This window comes from Gymnogyps californianus, chromosome 1, assembly GCF_018139145.2.
Source record: "Gymnogyps californianus isolate 813 chromosome 1, ASM1813914v2, whole genome shotgun sequence".
Taxonomy (NCBI): Eukaryota; Metazoa; Chordata; class Aves; order Accipitriformes; family Cathartidae; genus Gymnogyps; species Gymnogyps californianus.
The window spans coordinates 158,781,491-158,805,553 of record NC_059471.1 but is presented as its reverse complement, the minus strand read 5'-3'; the positions used below and the strand labels follow the sequence as shown (position 1 = coordinate 158,805,553).

At 44.8% G+C, this 24,063-nt stretch overlaps 2 protein-coding genes across 3 annotated transcripts in view; one reads left to right on the top strand and one right to left on the bottom strand.

Annotated features, from left to right (window-relative positions):
- Positions 1–4,228: 4,228 nt before the first annotated feature.
- Positions 4,229–21,175, top strand: PRDM4 (PR/SET domain 4). Its single transcript, XM_050892671.1, is given in 11 exon segments — positions 4,229–4,258; positions 4,261–4,423; positions 5,082–5,267; positions 7,371–8,165; positions 11,314–11,463; positions 12,716–12,834; positions 13,591–13,676; positions 14,822–14,949; positions 15,504–15,818; positions 18,359–18,527; positions 19,970–21,175. Coding segments are annotated over 11 exon segments (2,451 nt in total). The 3' UTR covers positions 20,280–21,175.
- Positions 21,169–24,063, bottom strand: part of PWP1 (PWP1 homolog, endonuclein) — a 20,717-nt gene continuing 17,822 nt past the window's right edge. For both annotated transcript variants that reach the window (XM_050892683.1, XM_050892691.1), the window contains one exon: positions 21,169–23,439. In XM_050892683.1, the coding sequence (XP_050748640.1) occupies positions 23,324–23,439 (116 nt within the window). In that variant the 3' untranslated portion in view covers positions 21,169–23,323. The remainder of the gene's footprint in view (positions 23,440–24,063) is intronic.

Below are 24,063 nucleotides of genomic sequence, written 5' to 3'. Positions count from 1 at the left end.
CTTATCAAAACACTTCACACATAATAGAAGTGTTTGGTATATAAAAAAGTATCTTCCCTTGCAGAAGAAACAGTTCTCAAATGTGTTTTATCACAATACCTTGGGCATGCAGAGTACATCTCTGTAGACACAGATTAATTTCTCATTCGATGACACTTCATATTATCACTGGCTTCCTTTGATACTTGTGCTTTAAACTGGTAGTTAAGATATCACTCGTTCAAGGGAGTAAAGTGACTACTAAAAAAGCTGGAATCTCGGAGGACTCTTGTTTGACAGTAGGAAAAAACACTCTTATCTGCATATGACTACATCCAATCTGGCTCATAGGCTCAAAGTATTACTTTCAACTCAGATAGTTGAAATAGCGCAAGGACTTCAGCACCAGGGCAGTTCTGCGGTAGAATTACACTATCATAATTGGCATTAAGACAAACTGAGGGCTTGGGACAACCTAACATTTCAGGACAGAACTGAGATGCGCTGAGTGTAACTGCAAAGTTGTAAGGATGACAACTGAAAACGGAAGGTCTCCAGTCATCTCCTATGTATTAGGGAATGCAACGTGAAGAGAGAGACTTTTGGGCTTGTAATCATTTGCTGGAGTTTCTAAGAAAGATGTGAAGTATTAGCACCAACTATGTGAATATGTGGTACTACACACATAAAAATGAAGCACAGATAAACCCCCCATCACAAGCTTAGCAGTCCCTAAAAACCTGAGGACTTGATGAGTTCTTTCTTGACTTGAAATAATGTTTGTGGACCAATTCAGATACACTCAGTCATGGTTAGAGTAAGGATTATCTGGCTTAGTGGAGAACAGGAGAGGTTGTGGGATATGTGGTAAACTAAATGAGGTCATTCTTTTGGTCACGAATGACAGAGACCTGGATTTACTTTCCCTAAATGTAGTCCTCTAGAAGTTATATATTTAGACTAAACTAATTACGCAGGTCCCAGTTACAGGCCATAGACACAGAGAGGCAGCTCCAAAGGGAATTCTCCTCACACATCTCAGACACCTGCCTCAGGATGGGACGAAGCACTCTCTGCAGCAGCCTATTTCTCTCCTTCAGCTACAGAGAGAGCCTGAAGAACTAGTGTATACCAGGTGTCTAACTTTCTGACAGCTAAAGCCAAATGAGGAGAGCATGCTTCCACCCCTAGGAGAACCGATGGGTTTGTACTCAACTGGAATGACTCTTCCATGTAGGCTCTTTAGATCAAAAGGTAGCGGGCAGAAAAATACCTTAAGTTTCCTCCTGTGCAGACATCCTATCAAGAGATGTCTCATTTAATGAGGCATCGTTTGAGTGTCAGGCACGATCACGGTGTTTCAGGAAACAGCTGTTCACCCTGGCACTTAAGGAACTTGTAGATTGATTTGAGCAGCGTGTGTGATGAATGTGCACGTGTCACAGGCAAAAGCGAGCTACAAAACTACTTACACACATCAAGAGTTTCCTTTGCAATGTAGCCTTAGCTGGCATTGTACATATGAGCCATAAATCATAGATAATTGAACAACAGTCGATGTCCAGAAGATAGCTGGGGACATATGGGCTGATGGTACTGGACGACACGAAACACAACCCTCTAATGACAGCACATACAAGGGTGTAATGAGAAAGCACTGAGATAGCTGGGACTATTGTGTGGAAAACCAGAGTAAGCATCGCATCCTTCTGAAAAGAGATGGCATGTGAAAACCATGGGCAAGGGTTTTCGGTCAGCCAACCAAGCCAGGGATGACGCCTTATGACTGGAGAGTGCCAACCGAGGTGCTCCTCCGAAAAGGGAGAACCGCCATGTACCTTGTACCTGGGCGGCTCCCAGGCTCGCTCTCCTGCCCCAGTAGCGCCCAGAGTGCTGGAAATAATCTGGAAATAAGGCGGGGAGGTGGCGGTGAAAGGGGCTGAAACGCCGCCGAGGCTCACCGAAGGCAGGCCGGCCCCGGCCTCCAGCACGGTGGCTGGTGCCGAGCCCTGCGGCGGCTGACTGGGAGCTGGCAGGGGCAGCGGGGCCGGGGAGCCGCCGCGGCGGGCAGGCGGCTGCCAGGACTTCAGGGATGGCCCGGCCTGACGCGGAACCGGCAGGGCCCCACAGGCACCCCCGGGGGGGGCCCTCCGCGCCAGCACGGCGGAGGCGGCCGGGCCCAGGCAGGCACCCAGAGCTGGGCCCGTCACGGAGCCCGCCGGCGACAGCAGGCGGGAAGCGGCCGGGCCCCGGGGCGGTGGCGCCGCTTCCTGGATGTGGCGCGCGGCAGCGGAAGCGGCCCCCGTCCCCCTCCCGCCGCCACCTCCGCCATCACCGCCTCCCTCTCCCGCCTCCTCCTCCTCCGCGCTCCCCCGCCCGCGGCCGGGCCCGCGCCCCTCGGGGCCCCGCCCATGAGGCGGCGGCGGCGGCGGCGGCGGTGGTTGCAGCCGGACCGTGGCTGGGGCCGGGGCCGGGGGCAGGCGCCTGCCCGAGGGGCGGCGGCGGGCCGCAGCTGAGGGCCCTGATGCGGCTGCGGCCGCGGCCGCTCCGCCGCCGGGAGAGGCCCCGCCCCGGCGCCGGGCCCCATGCACCCCAGGTGAGCGGCCTCGCGTCCGCCGGGGCCGAGGGACCGGGGTGGGGGGGCCGCCGTGGGAGGCGGGCGGGACCGCGGCTGGGCACTTCGGGCCTTGCGACGGCGGCGCGCACCCCGGCCGAGGGGACGAGGGGCGAGAAGGGGAGGGGGTCCCTGAAGCGTTCAGCGCCTCCCGCAGGCCCCGAGGCTTGGCCCCGGTGCTTCGGCACCCCTCGGTCCTGGGGCGGGGGTGGTGGATCCCTCCCTGGGGCATCAGCAGCAGCAGCCGTTGGGGGCGGGGGTGGTGGATCCCTCCCTGGGGCATCATCATCATCAGCCGTTTGGGCCGGGGAGGGGGGATATCCCCTGCCCCACCGGGTAGCTGGACCCCTCGGCACCGTCCCTGCAAAGCCGTGCCTGGAGGCAGGTGGGGCGGTTGACAAGGGTAGGAGAGCACGCAATGCGAAAACTGAGCAGAAGCGAGATGGAAGTCGGTGGCTCCGTTTGTGCGGCTCAGATCTTTGGGTTAACTTGCGTGAGTTTGGTGTATTTGGCCGTTTTTCCAGGGTGAGCGGTACCTTTCCTTACTGGAGTGGCAATCCAAGCTCCAGCTCTCTGTCGGTACTGCAGAGCTTGGGCCTGCTGCTTGCAAAGGGCATGTGAGAGGCTCTGGTCAGCGTGGAGGCTGTTCGGTCTTGTTGCTGGGGTTGTGACCGCTGTGGGGGCAGCCGGTCTTTCTGGCCCTGCGAACCGCTGATTAGAGCAGGTGTGTGGGCAGGAGTGCCAGGGTGGGCAGAGCTAAGGCCAGGGAGAGCTTGCAAAGTTGTTGACAAATGGGAGGTGACCGTTTCTCCTTGGTGTCCCCATCCCCGTGAACTGGTTCGGGCTGCATGTGCAGCTTGAGACCCCAGAGGATGGATGTGCCCTGAGCTGGCTTGGTTTCTCCCAGGGCTGGGGATTTGGGGTTTTGGGCAGCCCTGCAGTTTCTGCAGCTCTACAGCCACTCATATGGTTTGAGCCCACTAGAGTAGCTTGAGAGACGCAGGCACTCAAGAGCCACTGGTTGATCGCTCTGAAATAACATGTCATCCACGGTGCCAGTTTTTAATGTGATAGGAGCATGTGCCATGTCTGCAGAACCAGAATGAGGCAGCCTGTTAAAACTCTATAAAATGGCTATTCTGCAGAGGTGGCTTTTGTCACTATTGGCCTGGTTCGAACAGATAGTGAATTAGAGGTTTTGTGTCCATTACCAGCTTTCAGTGATCTTTCCTCCTCCTCTCCCCTGACTTTGGTTTTTGAACATCAATGTGGTGTCCAGAAGTCACGAAATACAAATCAAGACGCTGTTGTCTGAGTAATTGCGACATTCAGCTTACAAATTGATCTGTGTTCACAATACTTCAATCACAGTGTCTTTAACTACAAGGAGTGAGACTTTGTTTTCTGGATGGCAAGGAAAAAGCTATGGTCTGATTTGTCTTTTTGAACTGGCTTTTTGGTCCTGGTTATTGCTATCTAATATGATCAATATGTATTGATCATGATGTGATCACAGTGTGAGTGGCTGATGTGCTTTATGCTTAGCTTTCTAAGGCAGAGTTTTTACATGGCAATATCTGATTTTGAGTTTGTTTGCTCAGCCCTTCCTCACCACAGTACAGTCAGTAATCAGGAATGCTCTTGTTTCTGTTTCTCTTTCTTTTTCCCCCCTCCCCTCTCTGTTCCCTGGCCCCAGAATGAATGAAATGAACTTGAGTCCTGTAGGGATGGACCAGCTGACCTCATCCTCTGTGAGCAATGCCCTGCCGGTCTCGGGGAGTCACTTGGGATTGGCAGCATCACCTACTCACAACACCATACCAGCACCAGGTAATGGGGAAAGCTCCCACAAAGGGGATTGCAGATCATGCTCTGTGTTTTACTGTCATGGGAATGTTCGTAACTGGGTAGCAGTGCTTGCTCTGATAGCAGGTCATGTCTTTAGCAGGTAATGAGGTGATGTAGAATTGGGGAAGGGTAGACCGTAAACCATTGCTTATGTGGGCAAAGCAAAAGGGATGTGTGGTTACCAGGCTTACGCCTTAATGGGTCTCGTTTTGTTCTAGTGGGGTGGTTTGCACTGTGGCTGGGTGGTAGCAGAATCCTTTGGAATACGAACTGTAGCTGCAAATCTGTCTCCATCTATGTCTGTCTTCACTCAGGTGGAAATAATGATTTTTCACCTGTAAAGCAAAACTGGTTTTCTAGCTCTTTTTTTCAGGAGGCTACACAGACAAAAGTCCATTGCAATTGTAAAGTAGAAGCAGGCCCTACATAATGTGTTCAGAAAAGACCTAGCCACATTCAGGCATGCCGCTCAGTGCTGTGACAACTGTGATCCTTTCTTTGAAGCTTGCCACCTTACTTTGACAGTACCATACTGTACTTCTATAGGGAGCTCCTGAGGAATTAGTAACCTCTTTGTTAGCTTGTGTGTTCATAAGCTCAAGTAGTTCCATTGAATTTAAATGGGCATTTTCTTTTGCAGGCTTGCCTGTCGCAATTCCAAACTTGGGCCCCTCCTTGAGTTCCTTGCCCTCTGCTCTGTCTCTGATGCTCCCAATGGGTATTGGGGATCGAGGAGTGATGTGTGGTATACCAGAGAGAAACTACACCCTACCTCCACCACCATACCCTCACCTGGAGAGCAGCTATTTCAGACACATTCTACCTGGTAAGTGGTCTGGTGCTGATGGATGGGAACAGAGAGAGATTGTTTTAAGAGCCCCCTGTTTCTGTCCTGAAGCAGGCAAGACTGACTGTTTTGCAGAGGTGTAAATTCCCTGAGTTTGTCTGGAGTCTGTTGTGCATTTACACACCTTTATTTTCAGGTCTTTCTTGCTATACATGTGTATGAAGAGAATTGCAGGGCATTTTCTACTTAAACTGAACCTCTGATCGCTCCTCCTGCTGCTTTGTTTTTAAGATTAACAGAAAAGAAAGAATGCCTGGTTTCTATCTCAAATGGCTTGTAGTTTGAAAGCTGCTTCTTTTTTTTTTCTCCTGTAGGCTGAAGCAGTACTTAATATGTGCGTAATAGTAGGTTACAGTAGTTCAAAGCTCAAAAAGAGCAAGCCATCAGTTGAGGAGTTTGGGCTCTTTCCCGCCCATTTAGCCCATGCCATAGTTTTTCTTCATTTTTGTTCAGGGTTGATTTCCAAAGGCCTCACATACTGATTTCTATCTTGATTCCTCTATCGCATGTGTTTTAGAGTATAAATGTAGAAGTTTACATGTTAGTATATGAAGACACAGAAATTCGAGCTTTAAATGTAGTCCTTGTTTTGTTTTGTAGCTAAGATTGACAGGGTGGAAGCAGGTAGATAAACTTCTTCAAGGTCACCCAGTGAGTATTGTTGGTTCAACCGAAGTTAGGAAAAGAAATGTAGCAGCCTAGATCTCATCCAACTACCTGTTGACTAGTGGCTGAACTTGCCAACTGCTTAGGAGTAACCTTTCCTACTGCATTACATGCCTGCCCATTTTGTGGGCAAAGAGCAGAGGGAGACAGTGCATTTGAGGACCAAAGGTATTTGCCGTTCTTCTGAGCTGGAATAATTTATGCAGAAATGTATTTTTTTTCTTTCTAGTCTGCATGATGTTTAGTCTGATGTTTCATAGGGCTCTTCCGTCAGTCATCTTACTGCCTTCAAGGATCCTCTTGTGCAAGCCACAAGGCAGCATTGCGTGCAGAAATATTTGATGCAGCTGGTTAAATTAAACTGTCCATTTCTTGGCTTAGCTATTTTCAATGGGGTTATGCTGCAGAAAGAGTATCCATGCTTGCATCCTTGTAATAACGGACATGTTTGAATGGAAAACTTTTACAGAACAAATGGCTTATAGGGTTCAAGGCCAAAAAGAAACATGCTGACTCAGATCTTGCAGAATCTGCAAAATCTGTCTCTGTCTGCTGGAAGTACTGTTCACTTGAATGTGCTGATGTATTTCCTCCACAGATTTTTTTTTTTTTTTTTGGCTTTGTCCAACAAGAGAAGTTGGTAGTATGTAAATACAGGTTAGTGTTTCTTCATATCTTAAGTTCCAAGGTTGTTTGACGTTGAGAAGCTTTCTAGAACTACCAGAAAAGATGTTAGGGTTTCTGATTTAAATTTAAGCGGGCTATTATTTAAGGAGAAACAACATACTTTTCATGTAAGGAAAGAGAGCAGATGACTCACAGTACTTTTGAGAGACCTTGTCTTGGTCCTTCAGAATTGCAGTTGATGATCTCCGAGATGGACAGTTGTGTCAGTTTTAGAGGAAGGAAGTCATCATTGTTAAAACTTAAATACCAAAGGAAAAAGGATGCATCCTGGAGAACTGTTTCTGCTTCTCCTGGCAAAGATGAACCGGGGATTATCAAATGTTAGATTCCACTAGCAGTCCTTCATCCTTTGTGAGCTATCTCTTGAGAATGAAAAATTATGTCTAAAATGTGAAGAACCTCTTTCTGATTCAGTCTTTGTACTGAGGAGCCGAAGTTAAATGCTGCCAGAAACTTGGCTGTTCAGAGTTTGACAAGTAACTAGAGACTTGCTCTGTTGGATGGAATCTCTGTATTTGTTTTCAAATGATACTTTGACAAGTGTTGGGTTGGCATATGTTTGTGAATAAGTTTTAGAATTAGTGGGTTTTAATTGGACGTAATGTAAAGAGCATGTCTTCAAGGATCTAGGTCTTAATGTACTGTGCTGTGATGGTGGGGTATTTTTGTTCAAGATTTGAAAACTGATGTCATCTCACTCTCTTCTCCTTCCCCTTCTCATTCTATCAGGTATCTTATCTTACTTGGCTGACAGACCTCCACCTCAGTACATCCATCCCAACACTATAAATGTTGATAGCAATCCGGCATTGTCAGTCTCCAGCAATCCCTCGGCCCTAGATCCCTACCAGCCCAGTGGAACTGTGGGGCTGGAACCAGGGATCGTCTCCATGGACTCCCGCACAGTCAACACACATGGTGCTCAAAATCTGCATCCTAGTGACAGCCACGAGGTAGCGCTGGATACTACAATCACTATGGAGAGCGTTTCAAGGGTAACCAGCCCCATCTCTACAGATGGGATGACAGAGGAGCTTACGATGGATGACGTAGCCGGGGATCATTCGCAGATCCCAAACGGCTCCCGGAGCCACGAACCTTTAGCCGTAGACACAGTGGGGAGTAACTTGACATCGGATGCTGTGGGACACGGCGGTGTCATTCCCATTCACGGTAGCACTTTGGAACTCCCTGTTGTCATGGAGCCTGAGCACATTGCCGGGCGGGTGACAGGAATATCGGACAGCACACTAAATGACTCCATTCATACTGTGGCCATGAGCACCAACTCCGTGAGTGTGGCGCTCTCTACCTCACACAACCTAGCTTCCCTGGACTCGGTAGCCTTGCATGAAGTGGGCCTCAGCCTTGAGCCGGTGGCGGTGTCTTCTATAAATCAGGAAGTAGCCATGGGGCCAAGTCACGTGGATGTGTCTGCAGACAATCTTGCCTTTGTACCATCCTCTCTGCAAATGGAAGACTCCAATTCGAACAAGGAGAACATGGCAACCTTGTTTACCATATGTGAGTGGGCATTTCCTGCTTTCTTGGGGTAGGGTTTGTTATGTAGCTGTTGTCTGGTGGGATGACAGGATTCTTGTTGCTAGTCTTACAGATTTCTGGTGAAAGAAACTTAGTTATTTACTAAGTCCACGAAAGTTGGAACATCTGCAGGGGCAGATTGACCGCACTGAAACGACACTAGTTGGAAGCAGACATAATAGGGTGTTTTAGCGTCATTCTCTTTGTATCCATCTCCCATGTTGCCTTGAGGTTGGAAGCTGAGTTCTTTATGAACCTCGTGCCTTTTGTGCATATGCTGATATTATCCTTTGCAATGAGACTTTTGTTATTTAAAGTCACATCACAAATGACTCTTCTTGCTCCATTAAAAAAACCACAACAAACACCACCACAAGCCATACATTTCATCAAGTGGGTATAGTTGTTGAGTATGACATTATGTGATTTTGCAAAATTTTTATTAAACCATGAACAATCATCGTGAAAATGTTGTTCTTAACAGGACCTGCTGGAAAAAAGAGCAGAGAGGGAGGGAAGGTTTTAATATTTCTAATTATTCTCATCAAAGGACTTCAGTCCAGAGGTTATTTGATCTCCTAGGAAGAGAGGAGCACTGGACATTGCACTCTCTCAGTCCTCTCATCATTCAAGGACTGGTGTTTGAGAACTGTGAGGTTCTTGTTTGCTGGGACAGAGGTTTGAACTTCCACCCACAGCATGTCTGGCTTCCCGCCACTGAAGCGTAAGGCCAGCTTTTATGTTCAGTTTTATTAGTTGTGGTAGCATTGCTGAGTGCTGCCCTTGCACGCAATGTGGCCCTACAACTGCCAGTGCCTTATGACAAGCTTTGCCTGCAGAACGTTTTTTAAGAAATGGAAAGAATTAGTGTCTTGGTTAGCAATGGGAGAGGTGCAGTTTAGTGCAAAGTGTCTAGTCAGACATTTGAATTAAAACTTTTATTCTGTGGGATAAAATATAACTTAAAATCAGGTGGGTGTAGAACTATGATGGATTTACAACTCCTAGAGGAAGAGTTTTACAGTTGATGCACTCAGAAGTTCCTGCAAGCATGTTGCATGTTGAACAAATAATGATCAAAATACTATGATATCCAACACGCTCGTGGTGAATCACTTCTCTTATTCACCTAAGTGAGATTTGGTGTGCCAGCTTATTGTCACTATATTTAAAATAGTCCTAAGCTGTTTCCCAGATGATGCTCCCCATTGGTAGGATGTTGTAACGGCTATTGCATGCCTAGTGCTTTCATGTGATTTGCAAAATAATCTTTGACTTAGGAAGGTTTAAATTTTAACTTTTTGTTGTTGTTTTTAAACTTCTCCTGAATAAAACATGAATTTGTGTCCAGACAGGTGACAGCAAGGAGGAGGAGTTGTTTTAGAGCCTCTTGGTGGTTTTTCCTCACTGAGAAGGCAGGAGTCAAGGCCTTTTTCAGAAAACTTTTTACACTGTTTCTAAGTGAGAATAAAAAAGTGTGCCTTTGCTACAGTCCTAGATGTTTGTGAAACTTTTAAGTAGCCCTTTTTTTGGTCATCTTTGCTTACAGTTCTGGGTACCCAAATCAGAGAAGTAATCACTGTGATTTCCCCCCCCATTATTTGTCAAGGACAGAAATGGAAGGAAACGGTATATTTCACTTCCTGTAGAATGTAGGAATTTTTTTTTCAACTTCTTAAAAATATATGAATCCCTAAACCTTTCCAAGTGGAAGTGTCACATGCCTGAAACTTGCTTTTCTTCCTCTTTGCCTCTCCTTGGAGTTAGTCCACAGACCTGTAGTGGTGTGTGCTAGGCAATGCTTAAAAACAACTGTTCCAAATAGGGTTTCTCATTACTCGGATCTGGTTGTTGTTGTTCCTGTACTACTACATGTCATCTGTGCACATGAAGCAATGCTTATATAGGCTCTACCTAATAATTTTCTGAGTACCTTCCTATCTGTAGTTGTGTAGTTGCTCAAACTGTACTTTGTATGGGGTCAGATTCTGATACCCTGATGTATGAAGGGAGTGTCCCAAAAATCTTTTTAAACAACTAATAGTGGAGCTGCTGTTTATGCCTGCTGAAGACTACTTCTGTGATAGGTCTTTAATACTGGAGCTGGGCCATCAAGAGGCCAAAGAAGGTCTTTGTGGAGATCCTGCTTAATTAACTGAGCATCTTTTTTCAGAAGAAGAATGATTTATCAGGAGGGTGGTTGCTGAGTAGGTGTTGATTGCTCCATTCATAGAGAATTAAAATGACGTAGTTTTTCTAGACAAGAGCATTTTATGCTCTACTTTTTCCCAAATTTATTAAACTGAAGACTTTCAGTGGTTTATTTTTCAGCAGTACTTATGCTGAATGACAGATTGGGAAGGTGATGCTACTGATTCTTCTTGGGCTTTTGTTTTTGTTCCATTCAGTGGCATCCCATAGAGGTGTACTGTATGAGTTTATTGCAGTGGGTCCTTCAAAAGCAGCAGTGAGGTCAGGTTTTTGCTGCCGTGAAGATTTGCACATTGTCTGAATTTAAATGGAGGTAAGGGGATTTCTGGCTTCAAATTAGAAAAATTTTAGAAAGAAGACCTTACTGTCCCTTTGCATGAATATCCTTGAGGTTCTACATGCAAGAAAACTCTTGTGTTCCTGGTAAATTCCAAAAACATAACCAGTTAGAAAGTGTTTGGTTTGGTATGGCTTGGATTTTTCTGCCAATAAAGGTCATTTCACTTGTGATCAGAGAGAAAAGGGCTCTTCCATCATCAGCATCACTGCCAGCTCTGGGGAGACTACTATCCGTTTTGCAGTAGTTTTGATGAAGAGTGGACTCTGTCCCATTGCTAGATTGCACCTGCAGCGATAGTCTAGAGTCTAGGTGATTAATTTACCATCAGGAAGGCAGGTGGAGATCCTCACGTTTGATCTGAATTGGATAGGAACAGTGACATGTACATTGGTGCCCATCTGACTGTAATAATATGGTTCGTATTCTTCTGGGTAAAAGCTGGTAAAGCAGACAAGGTAAACCAGATGATAGAAGCAGCCTTTGGCAGGAGCTGAGCTGAAGCATATTGGTAGGGGGCTGATTGTACCATGGGGGCTGTTGCATCTTTTTAATCCCTGTTGTCCCGTCCCCCCTCTGCAGGGTGCACACTGTGTGACAAGGCATATCCATCAGACTGCCCAGATCACGGGCCCGTCACCTTTGTCCCTGACACCCCGATAGAGAGCCGAGCCAGGCTTTCTCTCCCTAAGCAGCTTGTCCTCCGGCAGTCTATCATGGGAGCTGAAGCGGGTAAGAATCAGATTACTGTATATTTCTATGCAGCGGTTTAAAATACACTCACTGCCTGAAGTCCAAAACCGTAGGGATTTTAATGTGGGAAAGAAGTACTGCAATGGAGAGGTGGTTCCCTCTTCTGTAATCACCCTGACTTACATTGTGCAAGAGCTTCTTGTCCTCTGGTTACTGCTTAGACTCCAGCTAGACTCCAGGGGTGCTGCCACAGAGTGTTACTGAAACACTTCATAAGGTCAAGCACAAGCAAGGTATGGTGTTTATTTTTGTCGTGTGCTAAACAGCCCAGGTACAGCTTTGATAAGAAAACATTACAGCAATTGCAGTTTGGGGGAAGATAACAATTAGAAATACTGGAGGAGATTTCTGTCTGCTTGTTCATCAGCTTGGTTTGCTACCTGTGGGTCTTCTGGATGCTCTCATTGGAGTATTGATCACGAGTGCCTCTTTTTTTTTTTTTTTTTTTTTTTTTATTTCCCCCCCTCATTTACATTTGGCATGTAGACTGTGACCTTGTCATTGGATGTGGACCTTGTTACTGTATTTCACGCCATTGTCACCTGGAAATCGAAGAGTACAGTGCAATACCCTAAGGATCTGAAGGCTAGAGAAGAATGTGATTATTGGCTTGCTTAGTGATGCTGCTTGTTGAGAGTAGATTACATCTGTTCTTTTCAAGCTGCACTAGTTTCCAGTTTATTCCTAAAAGCTATTCAGTGTATTCATGTAGACCTATATATATATATATATAAAAAAATGTTTAATAATAAATAATATACACGCAGGAATCCCTCTGCCCATGACAGAAATACAGCTGCCTCTGGGGAGAAATGCAGAAGCTGCTTAACAATGCCCAGCAACAATTCTGGAAATTCCTGGGGATTAGGTAGGCGAAATGTAGTTACTGAAACTAGTATTTTCTGCTTCTGCAGAAAGTGCCATGAAAACTTTAATTGGTACAAGTGGCTAGGATCTTAGTTTTATAGCTTACTGAAAAGTAAATTACTTGCTTTTGACAAACAAAATAAATATTTGTAATTACAACAAAGCGGCTCCCAATAGTGTCATGTGGTGGTGGTGGTTCTTGTCTCTGCCTTAGCTGTGTTTTACGTGTGAAGTAGAAGCTTCCATGATCTTATGCCTAGATATTACCCCTGGAGCATTATCTCATAAACCTCCCACCTCTTTGTTATGCATGACTAGTTGTTTAAATAATTGATTTCTGCAGATTTTGGTCTTCTGCTGATAGGTGTGTGGACACGAGAAACCATTCCTGTAAGGACTTGTTTTGGACCTTTGATCGGGCAGCAGAGCCATTCTCTGGAGGTGGCCGACTGGACAGACAAAGCAGCTAGTCACATCTGGAAGGTCAGTGGATGTTATGGCTCACAGAGTCTGCAGGCACGCCTTCATCTGGTGAAAGCCACCACATGACACAGCAGCTTTAACATTATCATCCTTGCCAAAAATGAAAATTAATGCAGTTTGATTGTTTAATACCCAATATCAGCATAGCAGAGCTGTATACCATGTAATATGCTGGTAATCAATCCTGAAGTACAACAAACTTCTTTAATGCCTTTTCTTTTAAAGCGCTGTATGTGGTTTCCAGTATTTGTGTGGAGTTGCAGCAGAGATTGTATATGAATAACTAGGCAGCACTTGTTTGTTTGTTTTGTATCATTGTTTATTGAAAGTTCCCCCAGGTGATGAATGATTTGTTTTAGGAAAGCTGCTTTAAAGCTTTCTTTTTCACATCATTTCATGTTCAGAAAGTAAAATTGATCTATATAAATAAAACACGTACTGTTTGCCCAGATATTATTATTCACAAGACTTGGCTTGTAAGAAAAGCAGCCAAATGCATTTCTGCTGGGAGCTAAAGGTGGTGTGTGAGAAAGATGCTGATAAACAGTTTTTCTAGCCTCCTGGGTAGCAGAGAGGTCAAGATTCCTGTGTGAAGGGGAAAGTAAGGAGTAAGAACAGGGCTGTGGTCTTTGCAATGGCAATGGAGACCTCCTGGCTTGTTCTAGGTAAACACATCCTCTCTTAAAGAAAGAAGCTGGCTTTCACAGCATTTGTTGCTGTGTTTTGTCCTAAGATTGCATTTGTTTTTCCTGGTAGATCTATCACAATGGTGTCCTGGAGTTCTGCATCATTACAACTGATGAAAATGAATGTAACTGGATGATGTTTGTACGCAAAGCCAGGTGAGAACCACCTGTACTGTGCTAAGTAGCTTGGAGTCTGAGCTGCAGGCTCATAGGAGGCTGTGCTGGAGAATGTGCACTGCTGCACTGACTGCCCAGATGGGTAATGAGCTCGGGACCAGGGGACCTTCAGGAGTTATCTAGGCATCTTGGACTGGTGGGGAGAATGAAACAGACCACCCAGTGGAGAATGTTACGGGGGAACCAGTAGGCATGCTGTAGTAAAACAGCCCCAAACCTGCCCATATACTTTGTTTTCCGTATTCTAAAGCTTTAAACCAGGTTCTTTTAATATTAGCTTACTGTGTATTAGTTTGTTATTGCCTTCCCTCTGTCCCGTTCCTTTTGGATACATCTGTGAAGATGATGTTGATTGTCTTTTTGATTTTAGTACTTTATTAGCAAAGTGTCCCTGGGTTCTTTTGGCCAAGTTCCAAACTCTTACAGCTCGCAAGAGCTGTCCTTTTCAGTCTTTCTGGAGCCTGCGATGTGCTCCATACGTGGTCCACTGAGAAGGCTGAACCTTTCCTATTGCTCTGTGACACAAAGTAGGTTTCCCCTGCAATTCATTTTATTGCTCCCATATGCAGGAATCAAGAAGTTAATGCTTGATCTCCAATTGTAGTGGGGCAGAGGTTTTGCTAGTTTCAGATACTGGGAACAAACATATGCAAGATACAGCTTCAGAAGATTAATTATCACATCTCAGAAAGGCTTTTCAAGAGTTATTTTTGAAGATAATGTTGCTTTAAGACTTTACTGATATTATTTCTCCCTCGTGTTCTCTATTTCTTAAGGGGGTTAATATGAAAAAAATATATATTTTTGTAGTTTCTTAAGAGATCAGAAACTCTCTTCTCTCAGCCCACTCCAATGTCTATTAATAATTTTCTCAGCAAGATATCTCAGTGGTGTGAAAAATGTATCATTTGGTGGAGCAGATTGGCTCTCAAGGTCTAGTTTTCCTTCACTTTCCTTTAATAAAGAAGGACAGAAGTGACAGACACGGAATTTTTTATAATGTGCTGACAAGCATTGAGGTTCTCTCATTACCTATTTATAGGAATTTCCTCCTTCTTTTTTATCTCTCTCAAAAAGTCATTATTTCTGGAGGGTTTTTTTCATAACTCTCTTTATTGCTATAGGAACCGGGAAGAGCAGAATCTGGTAGCTTATCCTCACGATGGAAAAATTTACTTTTGCACCTCTCGGGACATCCCACCTGAACACGAGCTTCTATTTTATTACAGTCGGGACTATGCACGACAGCTTGGTAAGTAAGCGCTTGTCTTTGTTGGCTTTGCAGGGAGTACTCAGCTTGAATTCCCTTTTAGTGTCATCTCTGGGCACTGTGACTTGGGAGTGTACTATGTTCCTTCGCAGTTCCTAGCGGTGCACGTCATAGTTACCTTTTACATTTTGTGACTACAGGAGTACCATCGTTTAAAAGAAACATTTCACTATCTAATTCCACTGATCGGGAGTAAAAGATTGCAGTTTCAAAGAAAAAGGGTTTTCTTCTGTTCATCCATCTGGTGCTAAGAGACTTTTGCTAGCTGAAGATGTTCCTATCCTCCCCCACCTTTGGTTGTGATAACTTAGGTTTGGTGGAGCCATGGTCAAAACCATTCCAAAGTTTGGCCCCCCAAAACATTTGAAATGGCCTACCTAAAAGAGCTGAAAAGCAAGCATCGGAGCTGAAAGGAACAGGGGTAAAAATCTCTGCAGCTGGCTTTGCTACCACAGACAAAGTGTTAACATGGATCACGCTCGCACTCTGTTTGGCCTTGCTGTGCCTCATTAAAAGTGATGCTTTTGTGCCCAAAGGTGTCCCCGAACATCCGGACGTGCACATCTGCCACTGCGGAAAGGAATGCGCTTCCTATGCGGACTTCAAGGCCCATTTGAGCAGCCATATTCACAACCACCTCCCCAGCCAGGGGCACAGCAGCAGCCATGGGCCAGGCCACGGCAAGGAAAGGAAGTGGAAGTGCTCCATGTGCCCCCAGGCTTTCATCTCCCCTTCCAAGCTCCACGTCCACTTCATGGGGCACATGGGCATGAAGCCACACAAGTGCGATTTCTGTAGCAAAGCTTTCAGTGATCCTAGCAACTTACGGACACACCTCAAGATACACACAGGTAAGGGTTGGGGATTTTATGTAGAGATGCCTGTGCTAGTAAAACATTGGGGCAGGACCTGTTCTCTCTGATCCCTTGGCCCGTTGGCAGGGCATAGCTTGGGTCCATAAATCTAAGCTCTGAGAAACATAGAATCCTAGAATGTTTTGGGTTGGAAGGGACCTTTAAAAATCGTCTAGTCCAACCCTACTGCTGTGGGCAGGGACATCTTTCACTAGATCAGGTCACTCAAAGCCCCATCCAACCTGACCTTGAACACTTCCAATGGTGGGGCATCCACAGCTTCTCTGGGCAACCTGTTCCAGTGTCTCACCCACCCTCATTGTAAAAAAAATTTCTTCCTTATGTCCAATCTAAATCTATCCTCTTTCAGTTTAAAACTGTTGCCCCTTGTCCTGTCACTACAGGCCTTGCTAAAAAGTCTCTCTCCATCTTTCTTATAAACTCCCTTTAAGTACTTAAAGGTCGCAATAAGGTCTCCCCGGAGCCTTCTCTTCTCCAGGCTGAACAATCCCAACTCTTTCAGCCTTTCTTCATAGGAGAGGTGCTCCAGCCCTCTGATCATTTTTGCGGCCCTCCTCTGGACCTGCTCTAACAGGTCCATGTCTTTCTTGTACTGCGGACCCTAGAACTGGATGCACTACTCCAGGCGGGGTCTCACAAGAGCAGAGTAGAGCAGGAGAATCACCCCCCTCGACCTACCTTCCTAAGAATGGCAGCATCCTGACTGGCTATAGGAATGATCTCTAGTCCGTGCTGACCCCAGCTAATGCCTGGGCACTGCCTGAGAGAGTGCTGGTTGGCGTGGGATAGGACTGTGCTGTGTTGAGTGGTGTGGGTGCTTATAGAACAGTATGTAGACCTGTGTTCTGGCTGATTGTGCCATGTCTAAAAGCATTTGATGAGTTTAAGTTGATAACAGTTGGGAAGAAGTGTTGGCCTTCGTCTGGGAGACAGAAACCCTTCATTCCTACACAGCAGATCCAGTGCTGGCAGCTATGATAAAACAAGGGTTCCCTTCTGCTCATGAGAAAAAGCCAACTGGGTTTGAGAGTCTGTAATGTGGACAGTTGTCCAGTGAAATATGGGGCTGAGATCTTTCCCCTCCTTCCTACTTGAATTGTTTTTCAACCTAAGGAAATGGCACAAGACTGAACTTGGTGACTGTGGGGTCAGACTGATGTGGATAAGGCTCAGCTCTGTCACTCATCAAAACTGAAGTCTGAACGTGCTGTTGACTTCTGTGGGCATTTGGATATGACTAGAGGCTTTGGGGATAAAGGGAGAATTGCCAGCAGATCAGTGAATGAGCACTAAAGGAAAACAAAATAGTGAAAGATTTTTCAGCTGTGTAAGAAGAGAGGAAGTACGAAAAGGCATGGATTTAACAGAGTGAGGATAGGGGAGAGGGTGAAGGTCAAGTGCAGGCCAGCAATAGACAGTGTGGATATTTTTGCTTCTTTTTTCCAGTAAGGTTGAAGTAGCTATTGGGAATCATGGAATGCAAATCACAAAGCTGGAAAGGGAATAAAACTGGGAGTTCAGTGCACTTGAGTCAAGCATAGGAAGCTGTGGGCTCAGTAGTGAGGAGTTTTAATAAACTGATCAAGTACAAATGTGGTATACATGATCACAGAATACTCGGTGGGATAGGGATTCAAGTGGTACTCACACTTAGTCTGAATTCAGTGGCATGCAGGGGTTTTGAACTATTTCTGGCAAAGAATAATGGAAGAACTACAGATAAGTGGAAAAATGGGATAAAACATAGAAGTTACCAAAGAGCCAGTGAGCTTTGTACCTGTGTGTTTGTTAGATAAGAGAACTTGTTTTTCTAGACAAAGGCAATGCAGTGCATCAAATGTGGTTGGGCTCCGGTAAGGCATCAGATATAGTTCCTGTGGGAAATTAGTGGAGAAGGGGAGGTACTAATGTACAGTAACTAGATGGCTACCATGGTTACTATTAAAAAGGAGGCTACCATAATTTTTACTCAAGAATTCATCTTGGATAAGCCTAGTCTTTTTAAGTGTTTGCCTGAATGTCTTTGCTGGAAAATTTACAAGTCTACCGGTGATGTTTTGATATGCAGAACAGGGAGGCACAGTTGGTGTAGACAAGAAGCAGAAAGTCTGTCTTACAGGAAAGGCTGATGGACCACAAGCACTGGAGGAAGAGGAATCAGTGGTGTTTAGAAGGACAAAGTGCAGAACTGTGCATCACATGAAGGGCTCAGTGGTTCGAAACAGTAGCATGAAGTGGGTTTTTTGGCTTGGGGGCATGGGGTCGGGGATGAAAAGCTTTGGGAATGATGAAATGAGGTCAGATGCCTGGTTTTTGCATAGCTAAATCTAGACTGTAACTCGGTAGGCCTTTATGCTGAGTCTGAAGGAACTGCAGGAGGAAACAGGTCCTGTTCACAAAGACTCTGCCTTTCTTCAGGGTAAAATTTTATTTTTCAGAAGTGGTCAGGCTTGTTTGCTTACTGTATTTCTTGGGACACTGACTGTCAATTTATGGGTGTATGTCTGTAATCCTAGGTCAGAAGAATTATCGCTGTACCCTCTGCGACAAATCATTCACCCAGAAGGCTCACCTGGAATCACACATGGTCATCCACACGGGGGAGAAGAATCTGAAGTGCGATTACTGTGAAAAACTATTCATGCGGAGGCAGGACCTCAAGCAGCATGTACTCACTCACACGCAGTAAGTGATCTCACAGGGTGTGTTGGACTGGCCAGTGCAATAAATAACGAAGCTGAACAGCTCAAGAGAGAATCTCCGGTTTGCAAATAATTTGGCCTAGGGAGTATAGGTTCATCCTCTAAAATGACAGAGAAGTCCATCTGGACAAATTCCTTGTTACTGGCTGAAGTTGTCCTCTTCTAGTGTTTACAATATTTTAATGACACAGTAAATTCCAGGCATGCACCTTGTGTTGTGAAATGGCATTCTGGAGTGTTCATCATTTTGAAGCGAGAGGGGGTTAGTTGATTTACATTTAGTTCTCTGCTGAGAACCGTTTCCACATCCCAACATGACCACAAAAAATCATCAACTCCTCAATGCTGTTCTCACCGAGTAGCTTGTTAGTGAAGTCTCCCTCTCTGTTTGCACCGGGGGTGGGGTGCAGCCATTCCCAGCTCTTACCTCCCGCCAGGTCTCATTCATGCACTTGGTCTCCTGCTCCTCCTGCAGGGAGATGCCCACGGTCAGGGCAGATCCCCACCCCCAGCTCCTCCTCCAGTTAGCTACAGGTCTCTCCCAGCCCCTCAGCTCTCTGCCAGGCCAGATCTTTCCTTTTGCTGTGAGAATCTCTCCATCCTGTTTAGTTACTCCCAATCCAAGGTCCTCCCTTAAAGGCTGCTTGCCCAAAGCTAGTCCCTCTGCTTATTTCATTTTCAGCATCTGGTTCTTGTACTCACTTGGAATTGATTGCCGCTTCTGTCGTGCTGCCTAGGAGACAGCATAGTGCAGCTAGCATGAGCAAGAGAGAGGCAGGCAGACAGACAGACTTGCTTTGCTGCTTGTTCTTACAGCCAGAGCCAGGAGCACTACTGCTGGGAGGTGTTTTGCACAGTCATCTACAGAATTTGACTGTTGCAGTCTGGTAAGCCTCTGCTTAGCATTTACAGACTGAGGGCTGTTAACACTCAGCAGCTTTGTTCTCCTTTTTTGTTCTTTTTTTTCCCCTGTTTATGCAGGGTGGGAAGGAGGGAGACTAACCTTTCCACTGTGGCAACATCTCTGCCCTTGCCAAAAACATGGAGCTTAACCAGAGTTTGGTCTTACTCAACAAATAAACAAACAAAACCCTTGTAGAATTCTTTCTTCTTTAATTTATCATCAGGAAAGAAAAACAGTTGGTTGCAAGCTAGCAGTTAATCCAAAAAGCCTGACTTTTGCCAGTGATGTTGGGGGGGGGAGCAGGGAAGAGGGGCTTTGTGTACGTACTGTGTGAGAGAAAACAGTGGTATTTACACAGTAGTGGTGTTATTTCTGGTCTGCTTCTCCTTTGAGTATGTTGAAAGTAGCATTTAGGAGAAAGGCTGACCCTTTCACCCTTCCTGTCACCACCACCCCACTATTTAATACAGTATCAGCTGCCTTGCAGCAGGAGCAAACTGTAACTTTTTCATGTCTTGCAGAGAACGGCAGATCAAGTGCCCCAAGTGTGACAAGCTGTTTCTGAGGACAAATCACCTGAAGAAGCATCTCAATTCACATGAAGGAAAGAGGGACTATGTCTGTGAAAAATGCTCCAAGGCTTATCTAACCAAATATCACCTCACTCGCCACTTAAAAATATGTAAAGGCCCCACATCCAGCCTGTCAGCCCCAGAGGAGGAAGAGGAGGAGGATTCAGAGGAGGAATTAATAGACTCTATGAGGACTGAAGACTGTAGGATTAACAATGGAGTGTATTCAGCAGGTGATGCCCTCTCTGGACACAAATGAAGAGAAGAGAGAGGGAAATTTTCTTGGATGTTAAAACTGGGGAAGGGGGGAAAAAAAACCCTCTTCCTTGTTTCCCCAGTCAACAGCATACGTCAAATGAGGAGTTTTCCTTCTGTTTTGGTCTCTGTACTACCACCGCTTAACAAACTGTAGCCAAAACACTGAATGAGAATGGATCATGCACGTACAAGTGAAGAGTTGTGAAGAAGGAAATATGAGGCAAGGAGATTTTTTTCACATACACTGTGCATACTTCTTTTCAAATCACTCAGATTAATCCATCCAGTGCCAGGATACGTGACACACCTTGCATAGCCCTTTGAGTAAAGAGCCACAAACCAGAAATGTAGTCAAGTGATTGCAGTGACCTGTAAGCCAACTGTCCTTAACTGCCAAAGCCATGACAATAAGAAGAACAAACCAAAAAATGGTGGTGGCAGTTGATGCATTTTTCTTTTTAATACTTTTTAACTGAAGGATGTAGTTTGGCACAGAGCAGACTGTCAATGCTCAGGTTTCCTTCTAAAAATAAAATAAAATAAAATAAAAAAGCTTTGGCTAAAAAAAAAAAAAAAGCCAGTGAAATCAGCATTTGCAGACAAAGCAATTATCCCACTACAGAAAATCAAACATTGGCTTTTGGAGAACAGTTACTGCCTCTTCTCACTCTAGTCCACTAGAACATGGAAGCAGGTGAAGAGGTAAAGACTGTATAGACTTAGTAAGGAAGAGGCTTACAGATGATCAGACAGTGTTTACAGTATGTATTACTTCTTGTGCTGTAAACCTTTTACCACCTAGAGTGATGGGAGGGTTTGCTGCTAATATTATTTATGGAATGAAGATGTATTTCATTTGGTTGTTTTCTTTTAAAAAAATTAAAAATGTGGCTCTTTTCTAATGTTCTTTTTTAGTATTTACACATTCTGAAAAAAATTCCTATTTCTGATAACGACGCTAAGAGAAATAACACCACTTTTTCATCATCTGCTTCTCCCAAGCTTTCCTGGGACAAGGTATGGGTAGGAGCACCTCCATGAAGTAAGAACTTGTCTTTAAACTGTGTAGATTTGCTGTGTGGCTCCTCTGGCTGTGCTGTAAAAAGAAGTCAGCTGAGCTCTGTTCTCTGATGAGGCAGTCAGAGCTTCTCTTGTGAAAGAGGCTCCAGTTCTTGCCCTAAATGGCCTAAGTTCAGCTGTACCTCTCCCTGTATGCTGTATTTCCTAGAGAGCTCCCCGAGTTCTTCAGACCTGAAAATGCATAATGCTTGAGATCAGTATGCGAGTAAAAAGCTCCAGAAAGACAGGTTGAGGGATTTTGTTTAGTCAAGGGAAAGATGTGTTGCTTGCAGTAACGCAATTTCTTCCTAAAACAAAAAGCAACTTCTAGAGCTACAGTGCCAGTTAATACCAGAGGTAGAGATAACAGAAATTACTACCCTCAAATAGCTTAACATGAAGCATTTATTTCAAAGGAAAGCTTTGAAAAAACTTGGAGCTTTTCAGTGGAGAGCACTTGAACAGAGGTGGTTCTGGTGCTTTCACCTTCTTAAGCTTCACAAAAGCAGTTGTTCATTTGTTGTCAACACATTGTTCACTATTGCTTGGCAGAGAAAGGATTGAGGCAGAAATCCCAACACATCCAAAATATTCTTGGTTCCTGCTAAACACCTGTCACCAGACTAGAAACAGCTGAATTGGATTTAGAAGCAGTCACTTAACTTCAAGGGATGGAAAGGAAACCTACAGCCCTGCCTGTTCCCCATCTGCAGTTTGTACTGACAGAACTTACCTGCTTTACCTCACCAGAATGAGTTACAATGAGCTAGGGTGGAAAGCAGTGGTAAGATCTTGTCAACTACATGCACTGATGCTACGGCTGCTTTGATAGCAGTTGCTTTAATACCCCAGGCATTTTTGCAGCAGCAGCACTTTAACAGACACCTTCCAGTGTGTGGAGAGGGAAGCACTTCACAGGAGGATAAGAGTATCATTTAACTTCTGGCCTGGGGTTAAGGCACTTGGGTGTTCATTTTAAATGTGGGGAAATCATTTGAGTCGCATTCCTTTATTAGGTTCCTGATGCTATAAATGAAGCATTTAAGTCAGTGGTTAGGCTGATACTCAAAATGTTCCTCTGTGCCTTCAGGTTTCAGGCAGAAATGCCTGGGAGGAGTTAAGAACATGAGTACGTAACACCGACAGCTTTCACCAGTGACAGTGACCAGCTGAGATCCCTACCCTCGCTTTGTGTCCTGACAGCCTCCCATCCTCTTCTGAGTAGTAGCTCCTTATTGCAGTTCAAATTCTCTTTCTATATATTACATTTGGAGCTTGAAGAAAAACCCAGTACACATGCAACATCAATAAGCTTCAGGTGCTGTGGAACCAGGGAAAAGAAACCCTTGATCTTGATGGGACAGAGCTCGGATTTTCCTGGTTTGATATTGGTGATCTGAGGTGCTACAAATAAATTTCAAGATTGTACTCAGGGACTCCAACTTACTGCCCGAGAAATACTCTTAAGACTTAAAAAAGTTACATAGAAGAACTTTTAAAAACTGTATTAGAAATCTGTAAATCTAGCCTCAAGTTAAGGATAAATTATCTATTTACATTTGTCTTTTCATTCAGCTTTTGTTTATTTATTACACAACTGTTGTCTGAAGTATTTTTCCTTAGGCCCTTAGAAGATATTTGCCTTCTTTGCAGTATTCAGCAAACTTCTGGTAGCAGCAGAATGCTTTTCTAGTGTCCGTTTCATTTTATATATCAACTTTACACATAGTAGCCCCTGTTTCAGGGATCATAATCTCAGGCAAAAGCAAGTGATTTAATCTTTCAAAGCTGGTAATAGAGGCAGGAACTTAGAACTGCTGACTTAGAGCTTAACCACATCGCCATGTTTCTTTGTCTGAGATGAAGAAGCCTGCAGATTGCAAGACACTCAAGTAATTTCTATGAACTCTCACCAAACAGGGATTTGTAGAATACACATTAGTCGTAGTCCCATTAATTACTTTGATTTTTTTGATGTTTGGTCCATCACGATTCCATTGCTGTCTCCAAATCGTTGCTGCTACTGCCAGCCATGGAGCTGCAGGCCACAGAGCTGGCACTAGCCAGAACACGTCTCTCTCTGTTTCCAAAAACTTCATTCACTGCAAGACAGATAGGGGATTGCTTACATGTTACTTTCCCAGAGACACGAGAAGTACAGCAGGTATAGCATGGTGAGCATCATGGAATGGAATGGAAATCCTAACCTGGTGCAGTTTCAAAGCTTTTCCCCTTACCCTGAGTAGGGAGTTGAAGCTTACATGTCAGAACAGACTCCCGTGTATGATACTTAAATTACAAGTCCTGTTATTTCTCCCCCAGAGCATCTCTAGAGGTTTCCCTGTGCATAATTCCTGTACCTAAGTACTGTGAAACTGATGAGTTTGTAGAGCAAAACATTAAGTCTAAATAATTTAATTCTGGTTTTAGTCTCTCTGGTTTCCACCAAGCTCTTAAAAGCCGTCTCCAAAAATCCGTGCCATTTAGTTATGTGTAGCTACAACAACCAATCAAAACCAGTCCTCACTTTTATTCCTACAAGTACTCAAGAATGTGATACTTGATTACACCAGGAACATTAAGAAAAAGTAAAACATATGTATTATAAGAAATGAGGTATTACACTTCAGCTACAAGAAAACAATCATGTGGCAAACAGTTCTCCAAGTTAGGAAAAAAAAAACCAAAACACGTTTTTTGAAGCTGAAAATGTGAACACATATGCA